Source organism: Protobothrops mucrosquamatus, unplaced genomic scaffold (genome assembly GCF_001527695.2).
Source record: "Protobothrops mucrosquamatus isolate PMUCROS unplaced genomic scaffold, P.Mucros_1.0 scaffold_135, whole genome shotgun sequence".
NCBI classification, from domain to species: domain Eukaryota; kingdom Metazoa; phylum Chordata; class Lepidosauria; order Squamata; family Viperidae; genus Protobothrops; species Protobothrops mucrosquamatus.
This window is the reverse complement of record NW_015386211.1, coordinates 562,251-574,606: the sequence shown is the minus strand read 5'-3', so window position 1 is coordinate 574,606 and position 12,356 is coordinate 562,251. Positions and strand designations below refer to the sequence as shown.

Below are 12,356 nucleotides of genomic sequence, written 5' to 3'. Positions count from 1 at the left end.
AAAGGAGGCAATGCCAAAATACTTCTATATTGTTGACAAGAAAACCACAGGGTTATGTCTATGGAGTCATCTAGAAAGCTGTAGTTGAAGAAGCCTCATATTCATTCATGTGCATTCCTTGGGCCCCTGAGCTTAGTGTCACCACTAAAACTGTCAGAAGTGAGGTGAGCCAAATTATGTACCAGCACAGGGCCTGCAACAGCCTTGGCTGGTTCTTGTTTCCTGAGCCCTTTTGGGCTGCTGTTGCAGCAGGGAAAGGAGCACCTGTGTGACCCTCCTTTCTCTTGTAAACATAGTAGTTCAGATAATCACTATGCTTATCTGAAAAGGCCACATTTCCCCCTAATGTTATATTTTTAAAGTGAATCATCTGAGGTTCAGTGAAAATACAACAATCAAGGTAGATGACTCTTTTGTATATTTAAACTTCCTCCAGGTACATAATCTATTAATCACGGTTTATTTACAATTCTAGCATTAGCAGACATCTTTGTAGAAACTCCTGCTAATTGAGAGAACTGCAAAAAGATAGCCTGGAATAGTTGAATTCGTGTCATGAAGATTAAAACCTGACATTAGCAAAGAATCTCAAAAAAGGATCTTGTCCTTCAAAATGAAATTGCTGGAGCAGAAAAATATTAACATTCAATTATTTCCCCATAATCTTAGCCAACAATGTGTAACAAACAGCCAGTGGTACTTACATTCATTCCTTATGCATAAGACAGCTCAGTTTCTTATTTGTTGTCAGTGTCTTTTCTAACCTAGTACTTATCCAAGTTGCAAAAACTGGGTGCCTTTAGCATATTTCTTTTTGTTATGACAAGAATAAAGTAATAATTGGTATGGAAAAATGTCTACTATATGTTATCAAGTGTTGGTTATTTTTCTTAAAATGAGAAATAGCTATTAGAAAATGATTATTGTAGTCAGAAAATTGATTTCCTACTTCCTCCAGGAGGAATGGGCTTCCAGGACACATTGCCTTTTTATACGTTCTGAAAATATCTTCACATTTAGTTATTTGGTTGTAAAATCCAATCAGTCATCAGAATTTATCTCTTGCAGAATCTTGTCATCTTGTCAATCCGTTAAGCCAGTGCAGTAGATAAGAAATAGGCCACTTTGCATATGACAGGATATCATTTTCCAAGGCAGTTCATTTAAGCCCCAAATAAGCTACATTTCTGAGATGCAATCCTGTGTTGTGTACAGTACTCAAAATATGTCCCACAAAGCTCAATAGGACATTTTATCAGATGAATTGATGTAGTACAACACAACTTTAGTACTCCCTAGGAAGCTTGGATCACAACTTCTGTGACACTTCATTCCCATCATGTTGCCTGGAGCACATGGGAAGTACAGTGCCATACCAGAAATAATTAAAAATTCAGGGAGGGAGCCCCAAATTTTAGATTTTCACAATGTCTCCACCACAACAGCTTGTATGGAAAGGAATCACTTTGTTATTAAACATATTCAACAAGTAGAACACAGACTGAAACCAAAGCAGCATTTTCTATTGATACCTTCCTCAACTGCTTGGGTATAATTCATATGAATTACAGATATTAATGGCCTAACAAGCAACAGATTGGTGAAAGGCAATCTTAAAAATAAACTGCAAATCACAACCAATTTCAGTTTACTAATACTAATTGGGATAATTTTAATTCCCAAAAATTTATTTAGAAAGAAAATTGACAATTTTTATTAAGATGCACTAAGATGCTGAAGAAAATGGTCAAGGTTTAATATGACTATATCATACGTAATGTATTGCTGAGTGTCGATTAAAACCCTTATACAAAGCCTATGTGTAAACATTGTATTTCCATATGCATTTAATCATAAGCATGACATATATATATATATAATATACTGAAGTTCAGACTACTTAAGTTAGTTTTATAAATTAAGATGCCTAGAAGCAGGCTAAACTAGGTTCATATCCTCCAGTAAAAAACATGGATCACAAACAGGATTATTTTAAATAAAGGATTCTTATCACAAAACTTTTAAAGTGTTTTTTGGAAATATTTTTATTTTGCATTCACCTGTGTTTCAAAGAAAAAAAACATGCTAATAATCATTTATAATTTTCATTAAATTAAAACAAAATGGTAACAATGTTTTAATATATATATAAAAATAGGTTTAAAGTTAAGGCTCATATTTCAGCGGCAATATTCAGAAGTACTTAGCAATCTTGGCCACACAGAACTAAACACTCAAAAGCTGCAAAAAAGGTCAACTTGCTAGAAATCCTGAGGGATTCATAATTCAGAACTAATATGTAATATACCTCAAGTTAGGTATTCTATTGCCATTTTGAGAATCTTGTCAATTATGCCCTGTCAACTAAAATAACTTCAGTAGCTAAAAGATAAATTATACTGAAAACTGATAACTGAGTCAACAAAATAGCAACTCTGCTGAATTTTCTTAGTTTCTTCAGCTAAAAAAAACTAGATAGTTGCCATAACATTAAACCACATCTGCCATTCTTCATATGCTTTATCAATTTCTTCCCTTACGAATGTTTATAAATCAAATGGTGGCGTGTCTGTCGCCTGCAACAGACGTCTCTCTGGGACCTAACTTCTACCTTAGTTGAACTAGTTAGCAGTATTAAACTCCATTCTTTGCGAGCTTAAAATCTTCCCCCTCTCCAGCTTTGTTGGGTTGTTTTATTTTTTTCTCTTGAAATAAAAGGCACAATTTGTGAGGGGATATTTCAGAAGATTGATTGTCTTAAAATACAGTCTACAAAGGTCGACAGTCCCACCATTTAAGATTTCTGCTCTCTATTCATGCAACATCCTCTAGGTAATCTGCTTCAACGCTTAACTGAGAAACAGTGAAGTCTTGTGTGAGGTCTTCAAGCTAGGAAGAAAAAAAAATGGGGAAAAATCAACTAATCTTAAAATTCAGGCTAGTGTATTTTATAACTGTTAAATATATTACTTTCCTTTTTTTAAAAAAGCACTATCAGCATAACTCAATTCAGAGACTTTAGGAAACATACAGTACAAAACCTATGCCTGTTATTGAAGAAAAGTTCCCGTTCACAATGTGGCATAATCCAACCTTGATTCAAAGTTTCAGATTAGGCTTAATTTTGTTTTGGAAGCCAGAAATAAAGTAAACTAAAATGCTCATGCCTATTAGGAGCCGTGGTGGTGCAATGGCTAGAATGCAGTATTGCAGGCTAACTCTGCCCACAGCCAGGAGTTCAATCCTTATCGGCTCAAGTTTGACTCAGCCTTCCATCTTCCCGAGGTAGATAAAATGAGGACCCAGATTGTTGGGAGCAATATTATGACATTGTAAACTGCTCAGAGAGTGCTGTAAAGCACTATAGAGTGGTATATAAGTCTAAGCGCTATTGCTATTCATCAGCACCTTGCATATATTGAATATCTGGCCATCAACCTCTTCAAATATCATATTCCAGAATCTGAGGCTTAGTTAATCACATAATGAAATACTGTCACTTATGGCCATATCATCTAAAAGTCTGCAGTGGAATCCATTTATTTGAAGGGGTTTTTTTAACCCAGTGATGTATCTGGGTTTTTCAGTGCAGCCTTTTCCTACTTTGTCAATGGAAGAAGTATGATTAAAGTTTGTGTTTATTCCACACCTTCCCATCTCTTCTAAAGCAGCAGTTCTCACTTTTCATGTAATATATTTAGAGTATCCAGATGAGCTACTCTCATGGACATTGTTCTCATCACCCTTCCCCCTATCCCTCATTTTGTTACTTGTGAGCTTTATTAAAAGCTGCAATTGTATAGATCACTGTGAAAAACAATGCATGTATTGTGTTCCCTTCTCTGGCTCTTTCCATTGATGCCAACAGTTACACTAATCAAAGATGAAAAATGTATGGTGGTGTTCTCAGCTGAGTTATTACATTTAAAATAATAAATGAGGATTTGTTTTTTGCTTATAAATTGTGGACTGAAAGAAGTAAAATCAGCTAGGATCCTAGACCTGTGCATCACATTAATCTTTGAGTTTCGGATTATTTAGTGCTGCTTGCACTAGTGGGAAAAGTCACACAGAAGCAAACAGCCCATATACATTTGTAACAATATTTGTGCAATTTCTGCATAAACAGGTATGGGACTTGTTCGCTTATCTTGGGGTAATATTCTCAACTAGAAAATTACATCTTCCTTCCCTTTTCTTTATCACATGATTGCCTCAATCTATTCAAACCTTTATTAATATTGTGTTAAAACGTATCTCATATTGAGATATGCTGATACTCTATAGCCAGCTCAATTATACTTTTTTGGCAACAGTTCTGGATCAAAAGCAATATCTAGACTAATATAAACATTACAATTTGTGATATTAATTCCTTTCCCAGTAATGGTTTATTTTGCTATATACTAGATATATCATCAACCCCAATTAGAGTGTTAAAGTAAATCATACTTTTTCATTAGTAATGAAGTCTTCTAATTCCATAGAAATATCATCTATTTCTTCACCAATGCTGACTTCACTTTTCTCTGACCGATGACTGGTGCTAACAAAAGAAAAAGTTAAAATATGGAAATTAAATATTCATAATATTTAAACATATTACATAAATATTACTACACTGAAATTTGCATTGAAACAGTACAATATATCATGATTTATAACATTACAATAAATATGGGGGGGAAGAAACTATTTATTCCCATCTATTCTTTCTTTTGAAATGATTATTTAGTACCTGTGCAATGAAATGTAACATAAAGGATTTATTCCTACATAGAATATTGTGCATATTGTGCATATAAAATGATACATAGACTAGTTTAAATAAAGTCCATAACTTGGCACCAAATCTAATTTGATACTGATTTACAAATAGCTTGCTCCTAAGAACTCATCTAAACATTTAAGTAGATGCAATGTTAATTGACTTTACAGTTAATGACGGCGAACTGCCAGATATCAAAGAATTTATAAAAGCAGACAAACTTATTTTGCAAAACATTTAAAATATTAGGTATAAAACCTATGGCGTATACAAATTTTCCAATACCACTTTTTAAACTGCAAAGCCCCTTTAGAGTGAATTGAATAGTGCTACTGCAGAAAATAATTATAACAATGAAGAGATTTGGGTGAGCACTGGGTCTTCCTGAAAAAAAAACCGATCTCTGTTTTGTATTCCTCTCCATAGCATAAGCAAATAAGAGCTTAGATTTCTAAAAGGAAGCTTTCCCCCCCAGCTGCTTCTTTTAATTAGCTCTTTCCCCATTCAGTTTAGCTCAAGTGATCTCTTTTCTTTGGAAGTACTCAGTCATGGCAGGCCTGGAAGGACCAGATAAGTAAGAGGTTCTGTTTCACATAACACTTTTGATAATTACTAGGCAAGAAAATATAAGCAATGTAAGCTTAATTAGAAGTATGTGAAATTACAAACAGAATATCTCTACTGTAGAGTATAAGCTGGGAAGTGTCTTCGATATAGACCTATCCTCGAATGATGCTATGCATTTGGTGGAATCATTTGGGGAATTGTTCTGTTGCCTTTACAAAGGAAGGAGCTTCCAACATCTGAGGAACATGAGATTCTATCTTATATGTACACTTCTCTTTTGAATATATCACATCTTACTCCAATGCCTTCCTTGACTGAAGTTACACTTTTGCTTTGCTCTGCTCAACACATTATCTCGGATTCTATCTCATGCGAGTATTCATTTTCATTTGAAGCTATGGACTTCTTTCCCACTTTCTACTATGGCAAAGTAACATTTATAAAAATGATGATCAAATCTGCATATGACTCAAAGATGAGAGAAAATTAAGTCATATTAAGAGGACTGGTCTAAGATCAAGATTCAGGAGGACTTTAATAAGTTGGAACAAAGGCAAAATCCAGAAAGATGAATTTCAAGAAACAAAGTTTTACATTTGGGTAGGAAACATCAGAAAATTAAGTGTAGGATTGGAGGCAGCAGGTAGAGTGGAAAGAGACCATCAAAAAATGTCTGGATGTCTAGTGGATCACAAGATAAACTGGGCCACCGGTGCTTTGGGAGGTAAGGACAATCCTTCACTGGAGCTGTTTCAACCAAGGTTGGATGTGAATACTATAGAGTGATTTCTGTACTAGGGAAGTGGGTTAAATGCTCTTCAAGGACACTTCCAGCTTTTACATTGTATGATACTGTTGGATATTTCTACCTTTTAGCAAACTTAGATAAATATCCATCTTCCTGAAAATTAATAGTCTAAGAATTTTAATATTTTTCTCTTACCTGTTAAAATCATCAATATATTCATCTTCCTCTCCTGTTTGTAAACAATTAAATAAAGAATTAGAAGAGCTGAAGTTGTGCCTTTCACTATATTTGACACCAACATCAACAGCTAATGGGGCTTGAAGACATGGCTCTTTGGCCAGGTTTGGGTGAGGGTGATGGACACCCCTTTTCACCGTTTCCTTGTTGCTCTGCAGGGTTTTTTTCTACCATCTTTGTTCTTTTTTTTGTTTGTATTGTTCTTTGTTTTCAAATGTTTTTAACAATTGTAAACTGCCCAGTCACTGAGAGTCAGGCAGCATATAAATTTAATATTTTAATATATATTATTATAAAATGCAAGTATTTTTTGAGAAAAAAGTGAAGTTTAAGAATAACACATGTTCAATGTATACTGCTTACAGGTAATCCTTGACTTATAACCAGTTGCTTAGCAACCATTCAAAGTTGCAGTGGACTCCCAGAAGGTACTTATGACCCGATTCTGAAGTTCTGATGGCTGCCCCCCGCAGCCACGTGATTGCATTGGCCCGCATTTACAACCATTTGCAATATCCCACATGACTATAATTTATGACATTTTTGCCAAAACACAGAATTTACTTCCTGTTTTCGGCAAAAATGCCCCATAGAAAATAATGGCTTGGCTTAACAACTGCAGCATTCACTTAACAGCTTAATAACCACTTCAAAAAAGATAATAAAATGAACTCAGTCACATGATGACCCATTTTATGAAGATCATTAATGAGCAGGCTCCGTTACAGTAGTAAGTTGAGGACTACCTGTAAAGGCAAACCATATTAATTCCTAGAAAAACCATTCTGCAACTACATATACAAATTTTAACTGTTGCTTCTGCAGATAAGCTACTTGCCCAGTTCAAGAGATCCAAGTTTAGAATTCACCATCTTTACATCTTTCAAAATTGAATTTGCATCTGTAAAATAGAATTAGTCAGATTAAAATGGTGTTTGCACTTTACATAAAGCCTGTTAAAGTAAGAGTTTGAAAACATTAATATTAAATCCTATTTTAGGTTGCTAGATTGCTATTATGACTAGCATTGGGTACAGAAATCTATCTTTTACTTTCCTTTTCTCTACATTTGTAAAAAATCTATTTCCAAAAGGATTTGTGAAACTTTTTAAACAAAGGGGATTGTCCAAATTGGATACAGTGATCTTTGCTTGCTCTTTACCACCTGCACTGTTTGGGTGCAGAGAGCTGTAGTAGTAGAAAAGGAAAACCTACAAGAGGACTTTTCAAATGTTTTCAGGCTATAGAACCTGGAACCTTTAATCAAGGCAAAGCACTAATGACAGAGCTGCATTTGAGTGAACTTTTTTCTCCTTAAGTTTCTCAGAGAATCCCATCAACTTCTCATGGAACCCTAAGGATCTGCAGAATGCAATCTGAAAAATCTGGCCTAGAAAAGGGCCATTTTATGTGTACAAAGACACATGAAAAGGAGTTTATGTGTGAATGGATAGTTGGGATATCTCTTCTGACTGGTGGTATGTACCTGCTTGCTTAAGACTGATTTGGCAATTGAGTTTAAACTATCCATCCCTACTCCACTCATAGAAGAGCCCTGCCAAGTTACTTATATAGTAAATGTAGCGTTTTCTGACATTGATTTTGGAAGGGAAGTATGTAGTGGGACTGCGAAAGAAGAAGGAATTCTAATGCATAAGTCAAAACCCACTCTTAATGTCTTTGGGTACATCTAAAGGACAAATGGTACATTTTAATACTTAACCTAGCTTTTGGAGGAAAGCTACTTCAGTTCAGCAATTAAACAATTAAATCTTGTTGCCAACTATCAGTTCTGTATTTTTGCAATGCATTAGCTATCACAGGCAATGTGTATCCCATTCTCTCACTTTCCTTATACAATAGGAATGACAAATGGATTAGACATCTAATCATATAACACAAGCTAACCACAAAATTTAGGACATGGGAGTGCCAATTCCCATTACATTCTGTCCAGTACAGCCAAGATAGCTATGTAAATACTTACTGTCAGACTCCTTTAATGGAGGTACTCCACTCAAAGAATTCAGCCCACTCTTTACAGGTAATGAATCAGAAAGAGATGCAACATTTGCTGCTTTGTTGTAATCGTTTTTCCTTTAATAAAAAGGGATGGGAAAAGCAGTCATCTTCCAACTACTTTACCATTCACTTATTAATAAAATATGGCAACTAACAAAATGAATAATGATTTCTGCTACAAAGTGTGGAATGCAAAGTTCTGTATTGATTGCTTACTTAATCTCAGACTTCTGCTGCTTTCACTTATAGGAAGATTCTTTAAAACATTTATGTTACAGAATTTTACTGATCACCAACATCAATAGTTTCATGAAAAAAGAGATTACATTGTAATATAGTCTGTATACAACTAAGTTAGAATTCTGGATTTAGTTAAAAATTTTCTTAACATAGAAGGCAATTTTGAGGGGACATAGTTTATAGACAGATTAATTCTCTGAACTTATAAAAAATGTTTTCATTAACAGCCTTTTTTGACTGTTACAATTTTAGCTGAAATTGAAAAAGCTACATATATACAAAATGGAATCATCACAAAAGACTGCAAAATAAGAGAACAATGTTAGTGTATGAAAAGGCTGAAGCACTTTTCATAGTTTATTATTCTGAACATATATTTTACACCATGTAGACAGCTGCTCCTAGTGCCAAACTAAATTTTTAGAAGAATTTAAATAAGATTATATACAGGTAGTCCCTGACTTATAACCACAATTTGGACTGGCAAATTCATTTTTAAGCAGTGTGGTCATTAGGCAAGAAATCACGTGACCTTGATTTATGATCTTTCCTGCCAGTTTCCCTTTTTACTTGTCAGAAGCCAGCTGGGAAGTTTGCAAATGGGTCATCATTTGACTGCAGTTTGCTGTGAGTGTTGTAAGTGTGAGCCAGTTGCCAAGTGCCTGGATCATGATCATGTGACTCTGGGATGCTGTGACAGTCTTAAGTGTAAGGACTGATCATAAGTTACTTTTTTCAACACTGCCATAACTTTGTACAGTCACTAAAGAAATTGTCCTAAATCAAGGATAACCCGTATAACATATTCGGAAGATGCCTTGCAAGTATAGAGCTTATTACAGGATCCTCCAAGCTGGAACCCTAATCTTGTGACATTGTCAGCTCCTGGAGACCTATGTATGAAGAAATTATGGCTTCACTATGGTCAAATGTATTTCCATATATAATGTAAATATTTCCATGTCAAAAGATTCTACTGCAAATAGAAGGTATATTTTCTATTTGTTTAAAAAAAATTGTGTTCAGTATTTTATTCTTGCAGGAAAACATTAGAAAGGTTTTAGCAGTATAATCTAAAAGTTGGAGAATTTAAGAAAAGATTTTGCAGTGCAAAATAGGCAGTAAAACAAGATACTCATCATTTGTTTTGTGCAAAAGAAAAGCTTCTAAAGCCTATCCTTTATTTACTGTAAAAGTAAATACAGCATCTTTCATATAAAAATACTCTAATAAATACGTTAGATCAGTGTATTTAACTTACCAACCATATGACTGTTCTGGTTTTGGTAATGGATCATCAAAGAAAGAATCACCCTCTGCATCCTCTTCTGCTGCTAGATTATTTTTTTCTTTGGTATCTATTTCTTTGTTTGGTTCAGAAATTACTTTTATTTCATTTGGTAAGAAGTGAATGCTGCCTTTGCTCTTTGCTTCTCCAGACAAAATGCTTGTATCGCTATGACTGGTTTCAACAACCTTAAAGAAATTACACATTCTCTTAAATAATGCCACATAATCTGTTTCCTTTGAATTGTTTACAGTTTTTTGATAATGGAAGAACACAGAACTAACCATTGATCAATAATTTATATGATTACAGTATTGTGACTAGTTTGTCATATTAATAGCCTCTTCGCATATATATGCTGCAATATAATGCAGCTGTAGGAAGAGATCCCAATTCCAGAGTCTTGTAAAATTAAAAAGTTTTCTACTTATTGCTATTATTAAGGTACCCAATACTCCCTCAGTGAACTTAAACAGCAATATGTAATGCTTAGCAAATTGACATGTAAAATAAGAAACCAAATTAGTAATACAAGAATAAAAAGTAGACGAGATTAAATATTCTTTCCCACTCCCTTGTTAATATTCTTCCACTGTGATACTTCAGTGGTAAACATGTTGTAAAATGTACAATTCTACTTTGAATCCTGAAGGGTCTGAGTATGGTGAACAAAAAAAAACAAACCTATTTCTAGATAAGGCAAAAATAAAAAAACCACCCATTGCCACATAATCACTTCATAAACAAGACCAATAAATAACCTTAAAAAGATTTAAACTTAAAAAAAAATACCCATGGTCTTATTTTTTTCTTTGCAAAGGGTATTAGAAATTAGAAAAAAATAGTTTAATACTTTCCCTTTTTTTGCTCAAGAATACCAAGATGTAAAATTATTACGGTACTTGACTATAGTCAAGCACAGCAGCACTAAACACCATGTTCAATTATTTCTACAAGTTATCATATCTTCATAGTTAAATTGCCACATTCAACATCTTAAATATGTAAATTGCTGTAGGGAAAAAAGAGGGAAATACTAACGTTATAAATCATCAAGAATTGTGTGAAAGTGGCATGATTACAAATATGGAAAGTATAAATAAATAATAAATAAATTAAAAATAAAATCCATAATCATATATCTGCTAAATATATCAATGTTTCCAACACAGAGGTATAAACAGCAACATTTTTATGATACTAAAAATCACAATAGAAAAAGATAAGAAATGTCTCCTTCAAATTGCAAGTTCAATGCTAAAACGTATTTACTCTATATAATAGGTATGGAGTATAAAAATGCAATTATATGTAACATATAGTTCCACCCTATCATGAGCCAGGAAGAATTATTTTTCTCCCCTAAATGCATTCAACTTTGAATAACAACCTCACCAACATGCTATATCAATAATACAGATGAAAATGTATACTTAATATAAATTATATATTTTATACAAAGAAAGTAATTCAAAACCATCTACTAAAAAGAATACTTTGCCAGTTCAATAATCAATGATTTTTGGCATTAAAGAAGGGGTAAACAAATGACAGGGCATTGAAATCTCAACTAACTGCCCAGAAAATAAAACCAGAGTACCTTATTTAATTAGTTCTGCTGAAGACACATTCACACAAAAATAATCCACTGTCAGTGATTTTTTTAAAAAAAATTTAAACCAGTTATCAACCAGTTTTGCTGAAAATAAAATATCATCAAAGTCTAGACCAGGGGTAGGCAACCTTGGCTCTTTTATGACTCGTGGACTTCAACTCCCAGAATTCCTGAGCCATGCTGGCTTAGGAATTCTGGGAGTTGAAGTCCACGAGTCATAAAAGAGCCAAGGTTGCCTACCCCTGGTCTAGACCAAACTGAGTTGGGCAAGAATTTGCAACTTGTCTATTTCTTCTGCTAAGGGAGAATAAGTCATCTTTAATAGATCAGGAAGAAGGAAAGACACTTGTGTCTATGGAGATTCTCAATCATCCAGGTCATGATTGTCCCAAAGGTCCTTTTCCAAAAGACAACTTGGACTTTCTTGGGTTTTTTTCTTTGAAAATATTTCACTTCCCATCCACTTCTTGGATGAGAAGTGAAATGTTTTCGAAGGAAAAAAACCCAAGTAAATCCAATTGTCTTTTGGAAAAGCAACTTTGGGAAAGACACTTGTGTAGTTTCATATCACATCTCATTCTTGACACCTTTTGCAATATTTCTGGGTTTTACTTCCTGCTGCTTTTCTAAAAGGTGGACAGAGAGTGAAGGCGGAGCAAGCAACAAAAAGAGATTTTTGTTATATTTTAAATTTCCTGCTGAAAAAATTATTACTGGTAATATATGTCTATGGAGATCCTCAGTCATTCAGGTCATAGTTATCCCAAATATGTTTTTTTCATCTTTTTTCAACTGGACAGTCCAGTTGCCTTGTGAAAAAAAGCATCTTTGGGATACTAGTAATATAATTCTGTCATATAAAATGATACAT

General features: G+C 33.9%; 1 protein-coding gene across 2 annotated transcripts in view; it reads right to left on the bottom strand.

Moving 5' to 3' along the window:
* Positions 1-2,071: 2,071 nt before the first annotated feature.
* FGFR1OP (FGFR1 oncogene partner) overlaps positions 2,072-12,356 on the bottom strand; it is a 32,976-nt gene continuing 22,691 nt past the window's right edge. Inside the window, exons 8-13 of one of the 2 annotated variants that reach the window (XM_015818383.1) lie at positions 9,844-10,058; positions 8,308-8,417; positions 7,159-7,221; positions 6,279-6,312; positions 4,453-4,546; positions 2,072-2,889 (exon numbers count right to left, since the gene is read on the bottom strand). In XM_015818383.1, the coding sequence (XP_015673869.1) occupies positions 2,815-2,889; positions 4,453-4,546; positions 6,279-6,312; positions 7,159-7,221; positions 8,308-8,417; positions 9,844-10,058 (591 nt within the window). In that variant the 3' untranslated portion in view covers positions 2,072-2,814. The remainder of the gene's footprint in view (positions 2,890-4,452; positions 4,547-6,278; positions 6,313-7,158; positions 7,222-8,307; positions 8,418-9,843; positions 10,059-12,356) is intronic. The other variant, XM_015818391.1, reaches the window with a different exon arrangement.